This window comes from Podarcis cretensis, assembly GCF_951804945.1.
Source record: "Podarcis cretensis genome assembly, chromosome: 10".
Lineage (NCBI taxonomy): Eukaryota > Metazoa > Chordata > Lepidosauria > Squamata > Lacertidae > Podarcis > Podarcis cretensis.
In genome coordinates this window covers 65,219,549-65,244,302 of record NC_137179.1, presented here as the reverse complement: position 1 = coordinate 65,244,302, position 24,754 = coordinate 65,219,549, and the positions used below count along the sequence as shown (strand labels likewise).

The window sequence follows — 24,754 nt, the reverse complement described above, 5'->3', positions numbered from 1 at the left end:
ATTATCTGATAATAATGAAGCCAGTCTCGCACTTTGTTTTTTAATTTCTCAAAACTCTGCAATTTCAATTTATCTCCCTCTTGTTCCAAAATTTCCCAATATTTTGGCCATTTGGACTCCATATTAAGTCTTTTAAAAGCTTTCACTTCCATTGGTGACAACCACCTTGGGGTTTTATTTTCCAATAAGTCTTTGTATCTTATCCAGACATTAAACAATGCTTTCCTGACAATATGGTTTTTAAATGCTTTATGTACTTTAACCTTGTCAATTTATCTCCCTCTTGTTCCAAAATTTCCCAATATTTTGGCCATTTGGACTCCATATTAAGTCTTTTAAAAGCTTTCACTTCCATTGGTGACAACCACCTTGGGGTTTTATTTTCCAATAAGTCTTTGTATCTTATCCAGACATTAAACAATGCTTTCCTGACAATATGGTTTTTAAATGCTTTATGTACTTTAACCTTGTCGTACCACAAATATGCATGCCACCCAAAAGCATTATTAAATCCTTCTAAGTCCAGAATGTCTGTGTTCTCAAGAAGCAGCCAGTCTTTCAACCAGCAGAATGCTGCTGATTCATAATAGAGTTTGAAGTCTGACCCTTATGTTTCCCTCCCCTTATGGTTTTGATCTGTGGGCTACTTTTAAAATGATGCTGCATTTTAAATTGCATTTTAACCTGTATTTAAAATTGGTGGGGTTTTTCCCCCTATTATGTTTTTACTGTAATTTTACTGGTGTTAGCCGCCCTGGGCCCAGCTCTAGCCAGGGAGGGCGGGGTATAAATAAAATCAGTTTTTTATTTATATTTTTATTATTATCCCCTATCTCATAGGTATGTACACACACACACAAAAACTGAACAAAATCTGAGACATGAGAGCACGGTCGAGTATTAAAATCAGGTGATGTGGTGTGGAATGACCCACCTATTATTTACGATGGCGCACAAAAGGCAGAGTGTATGTGCTGAATTTTGGCATTGCACAGGGAGCTGCTGAAATTTGAGACCCCAATAGGCTTTTGAATACCAGTTGTTGGAAACTGCAGGTTTTTGAGAGTGCTGTTGTGTCCCAATCCTTCTTTGTGGTATTGCCATAGACACGTGGTTGGCTTACGCTATGTGAAAATAGGATGTTGCGCTAGATATATTCTTACCTGAAATCTTTGGGAAAGGGATTAAAATGGAAGTTTGCAAGAATGCAGTGTTGAAATTGGAAATAAATGTGCATTTATTCTATTTTTAAATGCTTATATAACCCCATTTTGCCTGACAAAGGCCCCAAGGTGGCTGACAATAAATGAACATTAATATGTAATGAAGACAAGGTTTTGTTTTCTTATATTGTGTGGCTTTATAAGTTCTTTGTGTGTGAGAGAGAGCTGTGATGGTAAACTAAAGGTCACAAAATAAAATAAGGTTGCCTATGCTTGATTAGTTTATGGCAACCCTTCTACCCCAAAGGCTGCCACAATATGGTGTGAATGGAGTCAACAGTTTATTTTCACTCTTATTTCTTTCATTGCATTCTATCAAGGTTGCTATGAAAAACAAAGAAAGTTATCTCTGCCTAGTAAGCCTTTATTTCTCGCAAAATAAGGAACGGACAATCCCCCTGCGAGCTTTTTAATGAAAGAAAATGTCCTGTTTTGGAAGCCAAGGGAATTTCTGTCATAAGACGGTCAAGGAATTATAAATATTGCTTTAATAAAATTCAGAAAAAAGATTAATGCTTTGGCATGAAATCAACACTTTAGTATTGAGCACACCATGCTGAAGTCCTGCAAAAAACAAAAACAAAAAAACAAAAAAAACCAACCCCCCCCCAAAAAAAACCGGCACTAATTTTAGATGCTTCCTTTCTCACCAGGTACACAATATAGGTTTCTTCTACCTTCCACTCAAATCTCATTTTCTTCCTCACTATAGATACGACAGCTTCTTTGCTGACTCTTTGGTTTGTTGTGATGGACTGCTGGCCCATTTGTAAGTTACTTCACCTCACTTAATTCAGCTTGCATAGTGCTCCATTTTGCCTTTATGTTATACGTCATCTTAAGGAATGAATGTATTTACACGGGGAAATTTAACTGCAGATAGGGAAGCTGTTGAAGAGAGAGATTGTGTGCAAACAAAACAGGATTTACCGTACCACAGGTGAACACCACATGACACCTCTGCCTGATTATGAGAGCAATTTTGATTGCTTTTGTATGTGTTTGACGACTGAGCAGAACGCAGTGACTTCTCATTTTAATCTTACATCCCATTACCTGAACGGTGTGTTTATTTTATTGACACACACATTTTGCAACTCTGCATTTGCTTGAGCCATTGATATTTGTACTAATCCATATTAATGAAATTATATGCTGCAAACAGTAACTTAATTATGGTGAAAGGAGGAGTCATGCTTTGCAAAATCATCCTAATGCATTTGCCTGGGTCTCAGATATTACTTGCAGCATCTGTAAATTAGCTGTCGTTGTGTTAGTAGTGGTTAGCATTTAAACAACAACAACACTGTGATAACCAGCAGCATATATTTGGGGGCAAAATGTGCTCTGGAGCTAGGAATAGTTATTGACTAGTAAATGTTGGAAATAATTGTAGACAGAGAAAAAATATTGGTTTCCCCTTATCCCCCGTTCCCCTCCCTCTCCTTTTTTTGTACAAACGGGAGTTATTTATTCATTTAAAATCTTACTACAACCATCTTGCAAATAATTATTTAAATAGTTGGAATTTTGTGGGTGCTGTCTAATGCTGCAATATTGCCCTTATATACAAAAAAAAAAAGTATAAGTAGATGTTTAAACTAGGCTAAACTGTGATGTTTCAGGTGTGGACTGCAGCTGTACCGAAGTATTCTTGTACTTTAGAATTCATTCTGCAACCCTGTCTGTGATGTTAAAATCAGAATATGCCAGGAGTCCCTAGTGTGGGAGTTAATGGATAATATGTACACAGCAGTTGCATTTAAATCAACTCTACGGTTGGTCCCATTGAACTCTTATCATCAGTTGATCATGCATTAATCTATGCTAGAGGAAGAGTCTGTGATTATTTTTGCCTACTACTGAAGGACTTAAATCCTGTGAACCATGAATTACATTTTGCCTATGGGACCTTCTTCCATCGCTTCTCAGCAAATCTCCTTTTTCAAGGAGCCATTGCTGAGTGTTGGCAAACACTCCAAAACCACAGTTTACTTGCCTAGGGGGTAGGGAGAATAGAGCAGTGTGTGTGTGTGTGTGTGTGTGAGTGTGTGTGAGAGAGAGAGAGAGAGAGAGAGAGAGGGAGTGAGGAAGGAAGGAAGGAAGGAAGGAAGGAAGGAAGGAAGGGGAGAGGGAGAGAGTGAGGGAAAGAGAGAGAGAGAGAGAGAGAGAGAGAGAGAGAGAAAGAAAGAGAGTTGGTTAGTGGAAATCAAATTCCCCTAGTACAAGTGGAAGTGTCTAGCATAATGACTGCATTGGATCAAAGCAATTGGATCAAAGCACTGGATCCACCAATTGCCACAGATGCATTTTTGCATGTGTATACAAGAATCATACGCATGCGACTTGTTCTTCGATTAGTGTGTCTTTTGCGTATGTGAAAAATCCCATCAGTTGCAATGACTAAAACATGTGTACCTTAGCAGATGGTTTTTTTTAAAAAAAAAAAAAAACAAAAACCACAACTATCATGAGGTCTTCGACTAGGTAGAGTTGGGGCATGAAACAGATGAACAAACAATGCTTGCCACACAGAGATAATGTCTGTCCTATTAAAAACTGTGCTCCTCTGGTGCCCTCTGCGATGGGCAAAACTACAACCATGCTTGGTTCCATGAGTGAAAAAATAGGACCAGTTAAAGCAATTGCCTAAAAGACTGTGGGGCTGCTCAAAATACTGTGGTGGGAACAATAGGAAAATGATATGCTGTACACAGAATGGGCACTTGCTGCAGCTATCAGTTCCAGATCTAGTCTGTTGTTGGGATGGGTCTGTATTCCTCTTCTCTCGTCCCAGTAGAGTTAGCAGAGTGGCTGCCATTATGTCTCAGGACACTTGATGCAACAAGTATTTGGAGAGCAACGTAGACAACAGTTTTCCATGGCAGAATTGAGCATTCAGAACCACTCCACTTCAGCTTAGGCTAATGGAGTGCTCTGCTTCTTTCAAAACATTTGGTAACTATGTAAGATTGTTTCCCATGGACCTCTCATTGCCATGCTGTTGTAGATAACACTCAGGCTAGCAGCTCTCCCACAAATAGCATTTAACTTATTAACTTAACTGTCAACTTTCATTCAACATGCCACCACCATGGGTACTCTTTTTATGGCACTTCTCTCCCTGACATATTAGAGCACTTCTCATTATGAACTACTGTGTTCAAGTTAATGTATTCAATTTCTGCTTAATGACTATCAAATATAATTTAATTAAGGCAATGCTAATACATAATAGAATAAATATAAATCTGTACAGGCAGCCTTGGCTGATGACTCTGTGTACCGTGAGAAATTTATTTATGCATATTGTAAGCTCCATATAGATGGCCTTGTTGGTGGGTGGGTAGCAATTTTAGTTCTTTAGATGCCTTAGATGTCTATAAATTGAAATAATTTTTCTTTGTATCAAGTCCTTTAAGAACTAGAAGCAGTTTACATTTTGGATGTGTGTTCCTATGGTGCTTTGTTTCACTACAGTAGCACCTCAGCTTATGTTACCCTCGAGTAACGTAAACTTCGGGTTGGAAAAGTGGCAAACCCAGAAGTGTTTCACCGCATGCGCAGAAGAGGTCCCCCCAGTTGTGGAAACCTCAGCATCTGATCAGAGCTCTGGAACGGATCCCGTCCGCAACCAGTATTTTAGAATCTACGAATTGCAAGAATTGTGCCAGTTAAAATACAGTTGCAGATGGGGGAATTTCCTAATGATAAACTCCACTAACATCAAAACTTGCTGTATAGATCCGTATGAATTTATTGAGAATCTCTGTTTGCAACAGTTGGACATACCAGGAAACATTGCTGTTAGTTTTGTTCTCTTGACATTTTTATCCAGTTGTTTTAAATGTCATTTCGCTAAACTGGAATACAAGTTGTAATCAAGGCGGCAGGCTGAGCAATTGAAACCCACAACCTGCTGCACTGGTTTGGGTGAAGAGGAGGTGTCTCTCTCCAGAACTGCTCCAGGCTGTGTCATTGGAAAACACCACCAGTTTGAGTGCTGCTGGACACCTGCCCAGACTGTGGTCAGAAACTACCAGCAGCAGCACCCCCATTTGAGGTAGTCAGCAGAAATTCCATAAACAGGGCATTTGGGGGGCACAGGGGAGGTCATCCTGTGGGTTGTTCAGTGAAAGGTTATTTCCCCTGCCCCACCTTTCCTAGCTGATGTGAGAGGTGGGGTTCTGAAAGCAGGAGTGGCCATACTACTCTATCAAGCCCTGTCAATGTCAGCAAGGGGTTTTGACAGACGTTGGAGTGAACACATGGGATAATAAATGATTTTATGGGGAAAGGGCATACTGTGGAATGACTGAGTGTTCCTTCACAGGAGCAGGAAGCAGAAATGGTTCAGAAGCAGGAGAAAGTGAAATCAAGGGGGCATACGAAAAGGTTAGATGAAGAAAACAGGAGGCAACTCAAGTAAAATAGGGCGGGGGGACAAGAAAGCATGGAAGAGAGGTGTGGGAGGAAGGTCAACAGAGAGAGGACAGAACAGAAGAGGAATCTGAAATCAGAACAGATTGTTATAACACATCCCAAAGGCCTTTGAATAAGCATTCTACCTTAATTTCTGGGTTTTAAATTTGACCTTATGTCCATAAAATATTTTCAATATTGAATTTAATACAACAAACATTAAGATTTGTTAATACAAGGTTATTGATGTTATAGTTTAATACTTCAAAATCTCTGCATTATCAAAAAAGCAGGTAGGGAGATAAATTGATAAACTGAACAAAAAACAAAGGTCGATAGTCCCAATTTGAGCAAGCAAAATTTATGTAGGAGAGGTTTTGCATAGCTTCTAATAAAATGTTAATATTTTGTTTATATATACACAAACTGTAGCACATTGTTTTTTTCCAGCTTAAAGCAAATGTCAAAGAAAACTTGAGTAAGATTTTTTTTTAAAAAAATGGATTGTATCTTTGCATTGCAATGCAATTAGATTTAAATGTGTACATGAAATGTCACGATGACCTTTCATATTCCCTTTTCTCCCTTAGAAAAAAATACTACTTATTATCTAATCCAGGGATTTTCTTTCTTTCTTTCTTTCTTTCTTTCTTTCTTTCTTTCTTTCTTTCTTTTTGACTTGTGCTCAGACACTCAAGCATTATCTCCCAGTGAGAGGATACAACCCTGTACTGCCAACTTGCCCATTCTACCAAGATCACCAAAGAACTTTTGCCAGGAATGCAATTTCAGTCTGGATGATATGAGAATAAAAGGAGGGGGGACATTCATATACCTAGGATCAAACACATCCAAGGTCTAAAAAGGTGCATTGTAAGTCGTGGTGTATTTTCTTGGGGTTATCAACCAAAGACAGCAGCAGTAATAGCTACAACAAATAGGGTTGTGCCTTTGAGCTTGTAGTGTACATCTAGTACATAAGCCATTTTGAGATGTAAATGTATCAGGGAAATAATGTCACGTGGTGTGAAAGGTGGAAATGATTCACCCATTGCCCTTATAATTTGTTTATTGTTGCCGTTGCCTTATCCTATATGATATCATCTGTGTGAACAGCTATGAATACATATTCCGTACTCCTGTTCTGAGACAGAAAAGGGCACCCTAATCTAGAAAGCAAAGTACAGTCTGAATTTTAGAAGCAGGTTGTCCACCTTGCAATCTGGTTTTTCCGCTAATTTGTTTACAAAGCTAAGGATGCAATTCCACCTAGGAAATGTGCTTCTTCACCTGCCTCCCCCCACAAATAACAACAACAACAACAACAACAACAACACTGCTCAGAATTTAAACTTCATCAAGCCTTTTCAAAGGCTACATCTGGAACCTGACTACAGCTTCTCTTTCATTACGAGAATGAGATTTGAAGAAACAGTCCTTTCTCTGCCTTGAAACAGTTCCTTGCAACTCTGTTTCCCTGTGCACCCGGTTTGCTTCTGTCTTTGCACAGAAGGGCTACAAGAAGAAAAGCATGACAGTTGGATAGGTTATATCCCTCCATTCCATGGAGGAAACACAAAACATTGGCAAGACGTGAAGCGCTTTGTGCTCACCTAGATCTCAGGAGACCAGTAGCTGGGTGCCAGAGATGACTTGAATTCCTCATTTGTCAAACAGAGCATCTTCAGACAAGAATACATATTGCAAACATTCCCATCTTGAATAATCCAGGACTGTTTTGCCTTCTGTCTAGAATCAAGCAATGCTACTCAGAATTGTCAGGATAGGAACAAGAATTTTGTGGTTTTTACAGGGGCGGGCGTAGATTGCACGATAAAGGTGTTGTTTTATATTTGAAAATATTTGCTTAGACTTGGTAAAATGTGTCCAGGCAGTTAGTTCTGCTGATGCTATAGCTGCTCTTTGTGAGAAAATTTGTCTGGATCAGACAAATGAATCAGAGAAATTAGCATTCTGTTCTCACAGTGGCGAGCCATATAACTGTGAGAAATCTGCAGGCAGAACCCAAGAATGGAATAAATAATTGAAACTGAATCTCACATCCCCCAATTCTATTGATACAAAACTGTGTCTCTGTGATGAAGGTCTCTTAAGACATTGTTGATCAATTATGATTTTCCTCAGTGCTATTTTCCTTGAAAAAAAGGTGCTGGAACTCACCATAAACGCCTCCCCTATTCTCTTATAATGGCAGTGGTGCCCATTTGAGAGGTGCAAGAGTTGAAAAAAAGCCCTGATTGTCACTGACTCCTTTAAATTGTGTTCTCTATTTGAAGACTCCCTGTTTAAAAATCTGCTTTGCTGGCTAAATTGATTCTGATTACATGCACCTTCTATCTAGTGCTCAACCAAATATCTAATTTAAAAGATTGGCTTCTGAAGATAATTCTTTCTTGGATAGGTAAGAATGTGTTTTTATCACTACTGCTTGTTGAAATGTGTTTTTTGTAATTATGCACTTTAAATATAACATTTTGGTAAAAAAGAAAAGAAAGAAATCTTGATGAGTTCCATGCGGCAATATGCATCTGATTATTGGCAGCATGCATAACAGTTATGGAATGAAATACATAGAAATAGGAAGCGACATTTTATGGAATATGATGAGCTAGGATCTCAACATCTCCACTTCCTTGTTATATCTTAGCACCCTTGCCAACCCACTGAAAATGAAATGGATCAAAGTGCAGGGGAAAAGAGAGCCTCTGCATTAAATCTATGAAAATGCAATCAGCCAAGGCCTGCAGAGTTGGTAGAAGTAGCCAACAAAAAGTAATACTGCGGCTCTGACCGGTTTTAATTAAAAAGCCTCAAAAATGAATATTGGGACTGATTAACTTTAATCGCTTGTCCCAGAACAAGCGCTAATTAAAGTTATCATAGGAAAATTGATGGACATGGCCAATGATGTCTTTGCAAGAACCCAAGTGGAGTCCTGAATTATCCTGATTAACAAGGCACAAGGAGACGCCACAAATTATAAGAGCCGTAAGTAATTTCTCAAGAAGGTCTACAAAATATTGCTATCCTGGGTGTACTCTTCTATCAAACCCAACTTCATCAGCTCTTGAGGTTGTACATATTTCCTTCAAATAAGTCAGCATTTTTTCTAGCTTCTTAGGTTGCCTCCAATGATAAGGTAGCATATGCTGGGATTGAGCCTAAACTTTGAAATGTTACTTTTGAGGGTCCTTTCCCTTTGGGCCTGAAACTGCCTTGGTTGCACTGGTCGATGATCTCTGGTGGGCTAGGGACAAAGGTGAGAGCTGTTTCCTAGTTCTGCTGGATCTCTCAGCGGCGTTTGATACCATCGACCATAACATCCTTCTGGACCATCTAGAGGAGCTGGGAGCTGGGGGCACTGTTATACAGTGGTTCCGCTCCTTCCTCCTGGGCCGTGTTCAGAAAGTGGTGGTGGGGGATGAGTGTTCAGACCCCTGGGCTCTCACTTGTGGGGTGCCTCAGGTTTCTGTCCACTCCCACATGCTTTTCAACATGTACATGCAGCCGCTGGGAGAGATCATCAGGGGGTTTGGGCTGGGTGTTCATCAGTATGCGGATGATACCCAGCTCTACCTCTCTTTCAAATCAGAACCAGTGAAGGCGGTGAAGGTCCTGTGAGTGTCAGGAGGCAATTGGAGGATGGATGGCAGCTAACAGGTTGAGGTTGAATCCTGACAAGACAGAAGTACTGTTTTGGGGGGACAGGAGGTGGGCGGGTGTGGAGGACTCCCTGGTCCTGAATGGGGTAACGGTGCCCCTGAAGGACCAGGTGTGCAGCCTGGGAGTCATTTTGGACTCACAGCTGTCCATGGAGGCAGAGGTCAATTATTTTGTTTAGGGAAGCTTTTAATGTTTGGTGCATTATTGTATTTTAATATTTTGTTGGAAGCCACCCAGAGTGGCTGGGGAAGCCCAGCCAGATGGGAAGGGTATAAATAATAAATTATTGTTATTAGCAGGAAAGGATCATGGCTGTCATTTGAATGGGGAATTGCATAAGCCCTCATTCACCTGCTTTGTCACTTAAGAGGTTAAGGAGCCAGAGCGCAAGACATTTGGAGGCTTCAATTCTAGACACAGCTACCAGGGAGTAAGGTGATATGAACTCAGTAGTATCTACTTCTGAGTACACATGCATAGGATTATGCTATGTGCCTAGTGATGTTGGTTGTGATAATTTATAAGAACATAAGAGCCTAACTGAATAATCCAAGGTATATCTAGTCCAGCACCCTGTTTTTGCAGTGACCCACCAAATGCCCATGGGAAATCTGCAAGCTTCCAACTGGTGGTTGTTATTTAAAAAATCCATGTAAAAACATGCAGTAGATGTTGCTGGTTGTAATGTGTACCATTCACTTATGAAAATAAATTTCCTGTCTTTATTTTTACATTGTTTCTGTTTTCTTACACATTCGTGGTACTTCTGTGTAAAGAATGAGGTGTCTGCAGATAATAAATATGTTAATATCATGACAGCATTGTCCAGTATTTTATCTGGATTTACGATAACATAATTATAAATCTTATATATGCAAAGTTAACACATTTTTAATAACAGTATTGTAGGGTTTCGACTAATCAGCTCGCAACTCAATAATATCATTCAAGTGCTTCTTGAGAATACATACACTTTTCTTTGTAATTACTCAATAAGAAAAAATAATTATTGTGATACTTGAATTAAAAGCAAACATCTTCAAGTGCAGAAACTATTTAAAAAAGCAGCTGAAAACTTGAGAGATAGAAGGTGGCTGTGTGTAGCGTATTGTATCCTTTTTACGATTTGGATTGAAGGGGGTTTTGTATGAATGTTTGTTACCTTTATATTCACTCCCTTATACAGTGGTAAAGGTAAAGGTAAAGGGACCCCTGACCATTAGGTCCAGTCATGGTCGACTCTGGGGTTGTGGCGCTCATCTCACTTTATTGGCCGAGGGAGTCGGCGTACAGCTTCCGAGTCATGTGGCCAGCATGACTAAGCCGCTTCTGGTGAACCAGAGCAGTGCACGGAAACGCCATTTACCTTTCCGCCGGAGCGGTACCTATTTATCTACTTGCACTTTGACGTGCTTTAGAACTGCTTGGTGGGCAGGAGCAGGGAACGAACAACAGGAGCTCACACCGTCGCTGGGATTCAAACTGCCAACCTTCTGATCGGCAAGTCCTAGGCTCTGTGGTTTAACCCACAGTGCCACCCTCGTCCCTAATACAGTGGTATACAGTGGTACCTCGGGTTAAATACGCTCCAGGTTACATACGTTTAGCTTACACACTCCGCTAACCCAGAAATAGTGCTTCAGGTTAAGAACTTTGCTTCAGGATAAGAAAAGAAATCGGGCTCCAGCGCCATGGCAGTAACAGGAGGCCCCATTAGCTAAAGTGGTGCTTCAGGTTAAGAACAGTTTCAGGTTAAGTACGGACCTCCGGAATGAATTAAGTACTTAACCTGAGGTACCACTGTAAACTACAAGCAACTCCCCAATTATGCATGTTCAATCTGGGCATGACCATGTATACTTCCATTGCGCTGAACCCGCAGGTGACCTGGAAACATAAAGGACGTCACCAAAAGGGAGGAGCAGGGGTGGGGCAGAACGGGGTGTTTGCAGGCTTTTTCAATTAACACACAATTTCACAGAAGCACCTGATGACCCAGGGCACAATCCCCATGCAAATAAGGGGTTGCATATGCCTCATCCACATACAGTCATACCTTGGAAGTCGAACGGAATCCGTTCTGGAAGTCCATTCAACTCCAAAACGTTCGGAAACCAAGACATGGCTTCCAATTGGGTGCAGGAAGCTCCTGCAGCCAATCAGAAGCCACAGAAGCCCAGAATAAAATTTAAAATATTAACTGATGCTAAAGAAAGAGGAGGGTTTGCCCTGCCAGACATGAAGTTGTATTATGAATCAGCAGCATTCTGCTGGTTGAAAGACTGGCTACTTCTTGAGAACACTGACACTTTGGATTTGGAAGTGTTCAACAATGCTTTTGGGTGGCATGCATATTTGTGGTACGACAAGGTAAAAGTTGATAGAGCATTCAAAAACCATATTGTCAGGAAAGCTTTGTTTAATGTCTGGACAAGATATAAAGACTTACTGGAAAACAAGACTCCAAGGTGGCTATCACCTATGGAGGCTAAGGCTCTGAAAAAACTTAATATGGAGGCTAAATGGCCAAAATACTGGGAGATATTAGAACAAGATCGAGACACACTGAGATAGCAGAGTTTTGAGAAACTGAAAGATAAGGTGCGAGACTGGTTACATTATTACCAAATAAGAGAAGCCTTCAATTTGGATAAAAAAATAGGCTTCCAGGTGGAAAAATCGAAACTAGAAACAGAATTGTTAGAACCTAAAACCAAGAATTTGTCAAGAATGTATAACTTGCTGTTGAAATGGAATACTCAGGATGAAACGGTCAAATCAGCTATGATTAAATGGGCACAGGACATTGGTTATAACATTATGTTTGCTGACTGGGAAAAGTTGTGGACCACCAATATGAAGTTTACGGCATGTAATGCCTTAAGAGAAAATATTATGAAAATGATATACAGGTGGTACATGACCCCAGTCAAGCTTGCAAAAATTTACCATTTGCCTGACAATAAATGTTGGAAATGTAAAGAAACTGAGGGAACATTCTTTCACCTTTGGTGGACTTGCCCAAGGGTTAAGGCTTTCTGGGAAATGATATATAACGAACTAAAAAAGGTATTTAAATATACCTTCCCTAAGAAACCAGAGGCCTTCCTTTTGGGCATTGTCGGCCAATCGGTGCCAAAGAAAGACAGAACACTATTTATGTATGCAACAACCACAGCAAGAACACTCATCGCTAAGCATTGGAAGACACAAGATTTGCCCACTTTGGAAGAATGGCAGATGCAAGTGATCGATTATATGGAGTTGGCAGAAATGACTGGCAGAATCCGAGACCGGGGAGAAGAATCGGTGGAAGAGGACTGGAAGAAGTTCAAAGAATATCTACAAAAACATTGTAAAATGTTTGAATGTTAAAATGATGTTGGATATAAAAACAATATGGCATTAGGAAATTGGTAAAAAGAAATATGCAAAAATGATGTGGAAAAGAAGGGGTAAGACCAGAGCATTATTATGTTGTGATTAAATAAATGATACAAGGGATTAAGTTATAATGAACATCTGAAATAGTGTTTAAAAGAGAAGGAAAGTAAATGCATAATAGGTTGAAGTATACAATATGGAACAAGATTGGAAAGAGGGTAGGAAATTGCTAAAATTGATTGTGTAAAGGAGAACACAGAAAAGGGAGATCTGAGGAAGTCAGGAAAGAGGGTTCTAGAGATAGTAAATGCAAGGAATAATTCTTTCTTTTTCTTTTTTACTTTTTATTTTTCCTTTTTTAGGCTGTGCCGTGTTTGATTCTGTCTGTTTTTCTTTTTTTGATTTTTGGTTTGATTGTTGTTATTGGTGTATCTTTTTTGACTTTGTTTTATCATGAAAAACCTTAATAAATATTTATAATAAAAAAAAGAAGAAGCCACAGAAGCCCTGTAGGATGTCCAGCTTCCAAAAGAACATTCAAAAACTGGAACACTCACTCCGAACGTTCAAAAACTGGAACTTTTGACTCCCAAGGCATTTGGGAGCCGAGGTACAACATGTGCATGTGAATTTTCACATATATCACTGACATTTGGATTAGGTTACCACCAGAAATGTGCAGCCAGTTAAGACTTTTTGATGCTGAACAGAGTGCCTCCTTTTTATGTTTAACTGAATTAGAAAAGACTGAGCTTAACTTCACAGAGGTGATATATAAAATTTGTTGCCACCTGTGTGGAGAACTCTAAAAAGTTCTTCATCGTGTCTGTCACTGCACATGACTGTCATAATGTTATCCCTCTTGTCTCATAAACACATGCTGCAGTACCAGTGGTGTAGCGTGGGGGGTGCAGGGGGGGCCGGCCGCACCGGATGCAATATCTGGGGGTTAGGGAAATCCATGGGTTAGGGGGCGCAAATCCACGGGTTAGGGGGCGCAAATTACTTGCGTTGCCCCGGGTGCTGATAACCCACACTATGCCACTGTGCAGTACACTAGCTAGCACGCAAGGTGTTGAATTCTCCATAATTCTTTTTCAGTCTGTTAAACAAAGTGGGGAGGAGAGAAAAAAGACGTAGAAGCCATGAAGACTGCAGTTTAGTCACAATCTTAAAATAAAAGTACGAGGAGACTGTGGGTTTAATTGGATTAGGCTCTAGATGCTATGCTGGTTTCAAGATGGCATCCAGGACTCCTGGGACAAAAAGCAAATCTCTCTTCCTTAATTAAGATTGTAACTAAATTCATACTTGGTGTCTTTAACTTTGTCTGCTGATTTCTGCATACCCACTGTGCTCTCTTTTTCTTTTCATTGTTTGCGAAACATTAAACATGATGAAAAGTTCTGGAGATTATGAAAACTTGCTTACTGTTTTGTGACCAGGTAGTATCCAACTGTGGGTTTTGGATTTATTTATTTTTTCCAGTTGACCGTACACATTTGTTTGCTGTTTTGTCACATGCTAATGTGTCTCTGTGAAAGAACTGCATGGCATGTTTGTGAACAGATGCATGGCATAAATGACTTTAACAGTGGGTTGTATCCAGACTGTTAAATGTAAATGTAAAGGGACCCCTGACCATTAGGTCCAGTCGTGGCCGACTCTGGGGTTGCGGCGCTCATCTCGCTTTATTGGCCGAGGGAGCCGGCGTACAGCTTCCAGGTCATGTGGCCAGCATGACTAAGCCGCTTCTGGCGAAACAGCACACGGAAACGCTGTTTACCTTCCCGCCGGAGTGGTACCTATTTATCTACTTGCGCTTTGACGTGCTTTTGAACTGCTATGTTGGCAGGTGCAGGGACCGAACAACAGGAGCTCACCCCGTCATGGGGATTCGAACCGTCGACCTTCTGATCAGCAAGTCCTAGCCTCTGTGGTTTAACCCACAGCACAATCTCCTGTTTAAATCAGTGGAACTTGTTTTGACTTGCTTATCCAATTTTCAGTGGGAGCTAAGTGCAATGTCTTTAGTTGCCATTTATGTCTACCAAATGGGGACATACAGGGAAGCATTTTACACTGGTTCCCATGTAGTACTGTAATAGTTACAGCAGTCCTTAGATGACCATATCACTGGGTGTCCATCAAGTAAACAAAGCTGGACACCACATATATTGTATGTCATTTCATTCTTTCATTGCAGTTTTCTGTGCTTGCTTATTCTTTACTGCTGCAAAAACAAAACAAAACACCACACCTGGATTTAATGTTCAAAACAATAGCAGTCCAGCAGCGATAAAATGATTGACAACCATAATTGCCCCTATCCTTGAGATGTTCTTTGCCAAGTTAAGTGCTCACCTGGAATCATGTGAAACACCAGAACACTGAATCAGACACATATGTTGACTGTTGAATTAGAAACAACAGCAGAATATATTTTAATGTATTCCTATGTGCTCAAAATAAAATTCTGTGGTTTTGGGAATTATCAGTAAAGAAATAACCAAACTAATTAGAACGTTGTTTTATTGTGAAAGATTTTTTTTAAAGAAACCAAAGCACAGCTATAGTTCACCAAGGTCTGATTGAAAACAAGAGCAATTCTAAAGGGAAAGCTTAGTATTAGTATTGCAGCTCTGTAAGTTTGCTTCCATGGGATGTTGGGGGGGGGTATTGACAAGTAGGGTGGGAAACATGCAGCCGCCCTGCCAGGGTCGTCTTTACCCGGGGGTGCAAGGGATGCGGTGCACCTGGGCGACAAATTCTGGGGGGCGCCAAGCGCCCACCGCTGAAGCAGCCTAAGCTCTTAACTATCTACCTCTGGGATGTCCAACTGGTCAACCCCTATTGCTGGGTCATTTCCATTCTCTTTTGTGGAAGAGCTGCAGAATTAATGTACCTTTAGTGGTGGCTTTCATTTTCGCATGATTGCAAAAATGGAAGATGGCATTTTTGCTGCTGCTTTTTATTTTTTCATATTAGCCCCTAAGAAAAGCTCAACAACTTTTTTTTTTAATAAAATATTTTTATTAGACAATTTCAACATAGCAACATTCCCTCCCCCCCCCCCGCCCCAGGACTTCCCTCAGCTCCCCTCTCTGGTTTCTTTGCACATATTGTTCTCTGCATGTTATAAAATTGTACATATCCTTGCCTTATCTATCATGTGTTCAACTCATAAATTTGTGGGTGTTTATTCAAAACCTGCCAAGGAGTCCAGATCATTTTGTTGTCTTTTTATGTAATTTGTAAAAAGTTTCCACTCTTCCCTGAAGTCACAATTGTCCTTATCACACAGTTTGTATGTCAATTTAGCCAATTCTGCATAGCTCATCATTTTTTCTTGCCACTGTTCCATCCTTGCGCTAACAAGACTCTTGCCACTGTTGTAGCATACATAAATAAGTTCTTTGTTTTTCGTGGCAGGTTCTTGTCCTGCAATCCCTAATAGAAATGCTTCTGTTTTTTGTTTTGTTTTTTTACAAAAGTCTTTTTAAACATTTTTTTCAGTTCATTATATATCATTTCCCAAAAGCTCAGCAACTTTGACATGGCGGATCTTTGTACCCTGGCGGCACATATGCTAAAGACGGCCCTGCGCCCTGCTGCCCCCTGGCAACAGGTTCCACTCCCTTCCCTTTTGCCCATGCTATCATTGTGCTGCCTCTGTCTACGGTGTCTGTACACACCTCATTGTTGTCACTGTAACTCTCTGGGAGTGACAAGTTATCTATCAACGAGTTGCCCTAGAAAAACCAGCCTTCAGAGAGGATGACATGAACCATTGATATAGTCACCTTTCCTTATGATAATAATAATAATAATAAGCGAAGTTATGGCTATGGCTCAAGCTCTGTTTCAGACCGGTGGGTTTGGCCCCCTTGATTCTGAGGGATAATTTTAAATCTCCATGGGAAGGGGAGATAGTGGAGGAAGTGCAGAAGTGCGGGTTGTCCTCCCTTTATATAGAGTCCATGACGTATAGCCACGCAAAGGCGGTGATTGCCCAAAGATTAAGGGATATTGCCAGACAGGAGGACATAGCCCGTGTGAAACCTGGGTTGTTTCTGGGGGAGCAGATGTATCGGGCTGCTCCAGCTCGCTACCTGGCGGATATCCACTACGTGGAATACCACAGACTATTTACCGCGGCTAGGCTGAATGTTCTTGACTCGGCGGTTCTGAAGGGAAGATATGGAGGAGTCCCATATGACCAGAGATTATGCCACTGTGTGTTGGGTGAGGTAGAATCCACAGAGCACATTTTACTGAGCTGTCCCTTCTACAACGATTTAAGACAGTATCTTATAACTCCATACTTACCCCAGCTCAGTCCCTGACAAAGAGGAAAGCAGACAGCATATCTGCTAAATAAGTCTTCTGGGAAAACAACTTTGTCAGTGGCTAAATTCCTTTTCCTGGCACTCAAGTGTCGGAAACGTATAACTGAATACTTTGATGTGGGTTATCTGTGAGAGGTTTAGTACTGTGGCCCTACCTTATTTATGTACCCCTATGATGTTTTAGTTTATAATTCTCTATTGTATTTTATCTCTGACTATCAGTCGAATAAAGGAAATTGATTGATTGATTGAATAATAATAATAATAATAATAATAATAATAATAATAATAATAATTTATTATTTGTACCCCACCCATCTGGCTGGGTTTCCCCAGCCACTCTGGGCGGCTTCCAACAAAGATTAAAAATACATTAAAATGTCACACATTAATAACTTCCCTGAACAGGGCTGCCTTCAGATGTCTTCTAAATGTCAGGTAGTTGTTTATCTCTTTGACATCTGATGGGACAGTATTCCACAGGGTGGGCCCCACCACCGAGAAGGCCCTCTGGCTGGTTCCCTGTAGCTTTGCTTCTTACAATGAGGGAACTGCCAGAAGGCCCTTGGTGCTGGATCTCAGTGTCCGGGCTGAACGATGGGGATGGAGACGCTTCTTCAGGTATACTGGACCGGGGCCATTTAGGGCTTTCAAGGTCAGCACCAACACTTTGAATTGTGCTCGGAAATGTCCTGGGAGGCAATGTAGGTCTTTCAAGACCAGTGTTATGTGGTCTCGGCGGCCGGCCCCAGTCACCAGTCTAGCTGCCGCATTCTGGATTAGTTGTAGTTTCTGGGTCACCTTCAAAGGTAGCCCCATGTAGAGCGCATATGACACGCAACTGTTAACGAAAGGAGAGACAGTCATTAGCTGCAGTTGGGTTACATTATTGTGCTGATAATGCCAAGGTTTGCAGGTTTAATCCCCGTATCGGACAGTTGCATATTTCTGCATTGCAGTGGATTGGACTGGATGATCCTCAGGGTCTCTTCTAACTCTGCAATGAGAGGTACTCACAAGCAAAAAACTGAAAGCACTTCAACATACAACCCCTACCCCCCACCCCTGATTTTGCTATGACAGATGAATCTGCATGTTGCTGCTCTCTGGAGAAATGGGAGGGCAGAAGAAACAGGAGAGCAGCAGGTTGCTTGATTTGGTTGAAAACAGAAACTGGGGGCCGTGAGATGATAATTTTATTTTCGCAGCACTGAAAAGCTCTGCACCCCCCCCACCTTAACCTTGCTCTTTTTACTTGCTCACCCAGCCCCTAGTCTTGTTTCCCCTCTCCTCAACCTTAACCTGTGTGTTTGTGTCGCATATTTGTGCCTAATCTCTCCCCCCCCCCCGTGTGCCTGTATCAAGTATGCTATGTCTGTTGCCATTCCTGGCCCTGCCCACTCCTACCTCCATCTGCCATTAGCTACCCTGCCCTCTGCCTTGCTTTCCGCCACAACGGATACCAGCTGCCACTGCTTGCTTCAGATGTAAACTCTTTGGTTGACCTTAAGCAAACTTAATCTCAGTTGGTTTTCACCTTCCTAATATGGAAAGTGTCCTCAACTGCCTACACACTTGGAAAGCACTTAGAAGTTGGGGAGGGAGACTGCTACATTTGATCACTTTCTTATATGAGGACTGATTTGGGCATCTTTTACCCCAATTGAAAGCCTCGGTCAAGGCTTCATTAGTGCAAAAGCTAAATGTAGGAAATATAATGTTTTGAAGTTCCTGAAATGTGTGCAGGCCACAGCAAGTGTGACGTTCTTGTGCTGGTTTGGAACTCAAGATTTATAGCACTGTAGGGGTGAGCTCCCATTGCTCAGTCCCTGCTCCTGCCCACCTACCAGTTTGAAAGCAGGTCAAAGTGTAAGTAGATAAAGTAGATACCAGCAGGAAGGTAAATGGTGTTTCCGTGCGCTGCTCTGGTTTTGCCAGAAGCGTCTTAGTCATGCTGGCCACATGACCCGGAAAAACTGTCTGCAGACAAACGCCGGCTCCCTCGACCAGTAAAGCTAGATGAGCAACCCCAGAGTCGTCCACGACTGGACTTAACTGTCAAGGGTCCTTTACCTTTACCTTTTAGGACCCTGCACACACTATTGTGTAATGAACGTTTAAACACCAAAACTCAATCTCAATTCTCAAACCTTTATTGGTATATAGACAAGATTCCAGTGAGGTTAGGTGCAATAATGACTTGTACACACAGGGATTTGTGTATAAATTAGGTTTTACTCAGAGTAGACTCATTGAAATTAATGAACTTGACTAGATTAGGTCAAGCAATAGAAAACGAGAAAGCACAGAGTGTGTACCCAAAGTAAAGTTAAATGATTATCTTGGTATGGAATTATTAATACTTCAGTGACCATCGAACGTGTTGCACATTGAGATTTGAATGTACTAACTGGTGTGCCTAAGCTGCTTTGTCTCTCATGAGGAAATATTGTAAAACAGGCCAGGGCCACCAAACATTAATGGAAATTTGTATGGTGCACAACTGCCAATATCAAGTTGTGAAGTGAATGTATCTGTAGTTGTCAAAAAAAAAGTTGTTCATTGTTACACTTTTGCAATGGCTTATTCGTTGTGAACTAGGAGAATATATTCCTTTTTCACCTTTTCTCTGACATATGCAAAACGACTTTTTGGGAGAGGAGGGTTACCTCTGACAGTTCCTTTTACCACTTTCATTGCCCCTGTCAATAACTCTTCATTAGCTAGGAGTCTCTTGGGTGCTGATTAATTTCAATTCTCTCAAGATGCTAGGTCCAATTAGGTAGGTCCCAAGGAAATTAGATGAAATGGAGCGGCATTATCCAAAGCACTTACTAACCCAGATTTTATTTTGCTCCTCTCTTTACTAATAGTTATATTTAATTCTGGAGAATTTTGGTGGGCAGACTCAAGTACTAATAATTTTGTGTCAGTTTAATGAGTAAGAATGGCAATTGGAATCTCCTGTGCCATCTGCATTGACAGATAAAGGTGTTTTTGAAAAGTATTAACACTGAAAAATATTGATGGAATCTATTTTGGTTTTTTATTTCATTTTTAAAGAGGAAAAGGGCCAGCTTGGAATGTGTACTTAGCAAGGTGATTTGCTAATATACACGGCATTTGTCATTTTCAGTGACAATACATATGGGCAATTACAACCCTAGTGTTTAGAGTTGATAATATGGAGGGATAATTTCCTTATATTGCTCTGGAAGAATGCCTAATATCAGGCTGGGTTTTATGCTGAGTAGCCTGTAGCTGAAGCAGATTTTAACAATGCATTTATATATAACACACACCACTAGTGATGGAGAGTAACAAAAAAAAAATGAGTTTTAGTTTTCTACAAAAAAACCCCCTATCACAATATGCAAACTTAGAAAAAAGACCCTATTGCTGCCCGAAACACACACAAATAAAACCCCATGTGCTACTGGAATTCACCGTCCCACTTGTCACCACAAACAATTTCTGAGTAGGGCTGGATCTAGACACATCAAAGAAGCGTTTCAGTTATAAACACGTAAATTTAAACAGGGGAAAACAGGTAGAGAAAACTGGGACTCCATAGTACCATCTGGTGGCACAATGTAATATCACATATACAATCCATACCAATCTAGTTGAGTCCAGAGTTGGTGACTGAGACAGCCCTGAAACATAAGAACATGCTGAACCAGACCATTGGTCCATTCTAGGTCAATATTGTCCATGGTTCTATTTTCGGATAGGAATATACCACAATCCTACTTGGGCATGCCAGGGATTGAACCTGGGTCATTTTACATGCATACAGTCCTGTTGGTTTTGCTGGATCTCTCAGCAGCATTTGATAAAACCACATAGTTCTAGACCACTTGATGGAGATGGGATAGAGGGTTCTGTATCTTCCATGGTTCTGGTCCTTACTTGAGAGAGAGTCCCAGAGGTAGCTTTGGGTGTTGCTGTTCACCATCGTGGCCACTGCTGTATGGTGCTGTGAGCATTCAATTATGTCCTCCATGTCATTCAGCATGAAGCTAGGAGAGACTGAGGGATGTATGGAAGACACACTGATACACACACACACACACACACACACACACACACACACACAGTGGTACCTTGGTTCTCAAACTTAATCCATTCCAGAAGTCGGTTCCAAAACCAAAGCATTCCAAAACCAAGGCGTGCTTTCCTATAGAAAGTAATGCAAAATGGATTAATCCGTTCCAGACTCTTATAAACAACCCCTAAAGCAGCAATTTAACATGAATTTTACTATATAACGAGACCACTGATCCATAAAATGAAAGCAATAAACAGTGTACTGCAGTCACACAATCAATCAATCAATCAGTAGCTGAACTGGGTTCCACACAGTCACACACAAAAAACACAAAAAAGCCACAAAAACACAAAAACACAAAATAAATAGCAAAAACAGACAGACCTCAGCATAACACTCAAAACAGAAGCATAAGAACCAAAACAGAGCATGTTCAGCTTCCGAAAGAAGTTCGTAAACCGGAACACTTACTTCTGGGTTTGCAGTGTTCAGGTTCCAAGTTGTTTGAGTACCAAGGGGTTTGAGAACCAAGGTACCGCTGTATATATTTTTGTCCAACACTAAGGACGTTGGACACAGCAATGGGCTAGATGAGTACTGAAACCAAATCTCAACCCAAGCAAGACAGATGTGCTTCTGGTCAGTAGAGGCAGATTCTGTAACAGAGATTCAACATTTTTTGGATTAGGTTACATTTCCCTTAAAAAATAAATAAATTATAGTCTGGTAGTCTTTCTGGATGCACCTTTACTTCTGGGTGGCCAGGTAGAGGCTGTGGTCAGGAGTACCTGTGCTCAGCTTCAGTCATTCCAGTAGCTGCAGCCATTGCTGGGTAAATCAGACCTGCTATGACCACACAACCCTCGGTTACATCAGGATTGCATCACTTCAATGCATTTTACACGACGCTCCTTTTGAACAGCCATTGGAAGCTGCAGTTGGCCTAGAAGGCTGCAGAAAGGATGTTAGTGAAAACCACTAGTATGCCTGTATTACGCAAATCCACTTGAAAAAACACGTAAACGTATCTGACGTATTCCTTAGAAATAGTCTTGTAAGTGTCTAATTAAGATGATAAGGTTAATAGACATAAGAAACTAGCACTGGTAGATGCTAGCACAGGTAGACAAGACAAGGATTCCTGGATATTCCCCTGTTTTGCACCAAGGGACTTCATCAGCTGTGCGTGGTTCGTTACTGTATATAACAGCTACATGGATCTTATGCGTGATAAATTCTCGTCCTATAGAAAAATACAAGAGAAGATGAAGAAATCAGAAATGAATGTACCATGGGACTGATAAAATAGGAATCCCATTTTGTACATACTGGACTTGGTGGTTAACTGAAGAAGCTACATTTTAATACAGTGGTACCTCGGGTTAGGGACGCAGGTGGCGCTGTGGGTTAAACCACAGAGCCTAGGACTTGCTGATCAGAAGGTCGGCGGTTCGAATCCCCGTGACGGGGTGAGCTCCCGTTGTTTGGTCCCTACTCCTGCCAACCTAGCAGTTCGAAAGCACGTCAAAGTGCAAGTAGATAAATAGGTACCACTCTGGCGGGAAGGTAAACAGAGTTTCCGTGTGCTGCTCTGGTTCGCCAGAAGTGGCTTAGTCATGCTGGCCACATGACCCAGAAGCTGTACGCTGACTCCCTCGGCCAATAAAACGAGATGAGCGCTGCAACCCCAGAGTCGGTCGTGACTGGACCTAATGGTCCGGGGTCCCTTTACCTACTGCAGGTTAAGAACTTAATTTGTTCTGGAGGTCCATTCTTAACCTGAAACTGTTCTTAACCTGAGGTACCACTTTAGCTAATGGGGCCTCCCGCTGTTGCTGTGCCACCGGAGCACGATTTCTGTTCTCATCCTGAAGCAAAGTTCTTAACCTGAGGTACTATTTCTGGGTTAGCGGAGTATGTAACCTGAAGCGTCTGTAACCCGAGATATCACTGTATGTTATGTTACGATGTTGATTTTGACGTTATGAGAAGCTGTATCTAATTTTGAGAAGTCATTTCTAGTAAATAATTTTACAATTGTTATTGTACAGCCTATTATGTTTACGTGTTTCCACCCGAAAGGATGTTAGTGGTCACCTGCCACCCGAAAGGATGTTAGTGGTCACCTGCCAATTCCACCGTGTTGCACCAACATCTGCTCTGGTTGCCAAATGGCTTCCAAGAGCAATTCAGAATGTTGTTGATGGCCTTTAAGGCCCCAATTGTCTTGGACGCAGGATACCCCAAGAGGTCATCTCCTTCCATACCAGCCACCCCACTCTATAAGATCAGAAGGAGAGACCCCTCTGACCTAGATGATGACAGCAAGGGTTAAGACCCTTTCAGTGGCTGTACCAGACCATGCCCCTGTTCATCTGTCTTTCACTGGTAAAACATTCCAACTAGCTTTTGCCTGCTTTGACTATTTTTCCTTGCGATCTCTGCTGCTGATGCCTTTAAATGGATTTTAATGCCATGCATTTGATTCATCGTGCATTTTGCGTATTTTAATATGCTTCCTTGTTTGTGTAGTGATTTTAAAACTGTTGCAAATCACCCAAAGTGATTCAGGGGTGCAAGAAGGGCCAGCGTTTTTAATTCAGAGAAGTAAAATTGTAAAGGCTGTGCTTTACCTCTGAGCTACAGCTGTTCCTGTGCATGCTCAAACAATTGGTTAATTACCAGTAGGCTTAAACAACCTCTCTGTCTGCAATAGTTAATTCTTCCTCTTTATTAGTTCCATTAACATTGTAAGTCTTCTATCTTGTATCTTGCAGCTGTTCCTCTATTTAATTACTAATTGGAAATTCAAAATCATTAACAGTTGGTGTTTTGATTTTTGGCTTCTTTCACCTATGGATGCTGTGATGCAAAATTAGAAACCTCCTTTCTGGGTTATATGCTGTCATGTATTCCATTTTAAAAACAGGCAAGTTGGCATTTAATCACTTGTGAGTCGCTTGAGTTAGGCAATATGAAATTAACTAGTTCTTATCAACTTTCTGGCTAAAATGATCCACTTTCTGAAATTTTAGTCACCTGGGGGGGGGGAGTATGCACTCTGCTGTTTTTTTACACTTTTACTTGTATTTTGGTGCTGCATTTCAGACAAACAAAGCACCCTGCTAAAGAAAACACAAATAATAAACAGTAAACATGTCTTTTAGAAGTATTAAACAGAGCCAGCACCAGGGTATCTCATTTATTTCACACCCATACTTCCAAAGGCCTTAGTTGTCACTGATGTTACAAAGGGTACTTTTCTGTTTCTGCAAGCTGTATGTTGGGTTGTCAATAAACTAGTCTTTCACGTCCCAGTGACTTCTTTTCCTGTATGTTACCAGTGTTCAGGCATTTTGATGAATCTTTTCCATTCTGTTGGAAAACCAACAGCTTTCTCTTAACTGCTTTTAAAAAGTTATTTCAAACCTTTATTTCTTTTACACGTGGAAGGTATAGCATATGATTATCTTTGTACTGGTTTAAAACAAAACAAAACAAAACAAAACAAAACAAAAAACAGTATCACGTTTAGGGTGTATTTTGGTTTCTCTACACTGTTCTCATAGTTTATAATTTTTAAGAAGGAATCTCTCTCTCTGTGTGTGTGTGTGTGTGTGTGTGTGTGTGAGAGAGAGAGA

At 40.9% G+C, this 24,754-nt stretch overlaps 1 protein-coding gene across 9 annotated transcripts in view; it reads left to right on the top strand.

Annotated features, from left to right (window-relative positions):
- Positions 1-24,754, top strand: part of TAFA5 (TAFA chemokine like family member 5) — a 339,258-nt gene that overhangs the window by 205,857 nt on the left and 108,647 nt on the right. For 6 of the 9 annotated variants that reach the window (XM_079994433.1, XM_079994430.1, XM_079994431.1 and 3 more), the window contains exon 3: positions 1,936-1,992. The exons of the other annotated variants lie outside the window; for them this stretch is intronic. In XM_079994433.1, coding sequence (XP_079850559.1) covers positions 1,936-1,992 — 57 coding nt within the window. The remainder of the gene's footprint in view (positions 1-1,935; positions 1,993-24,754) is intronic. 9 annotated transcript variants of the gene reach the window in all.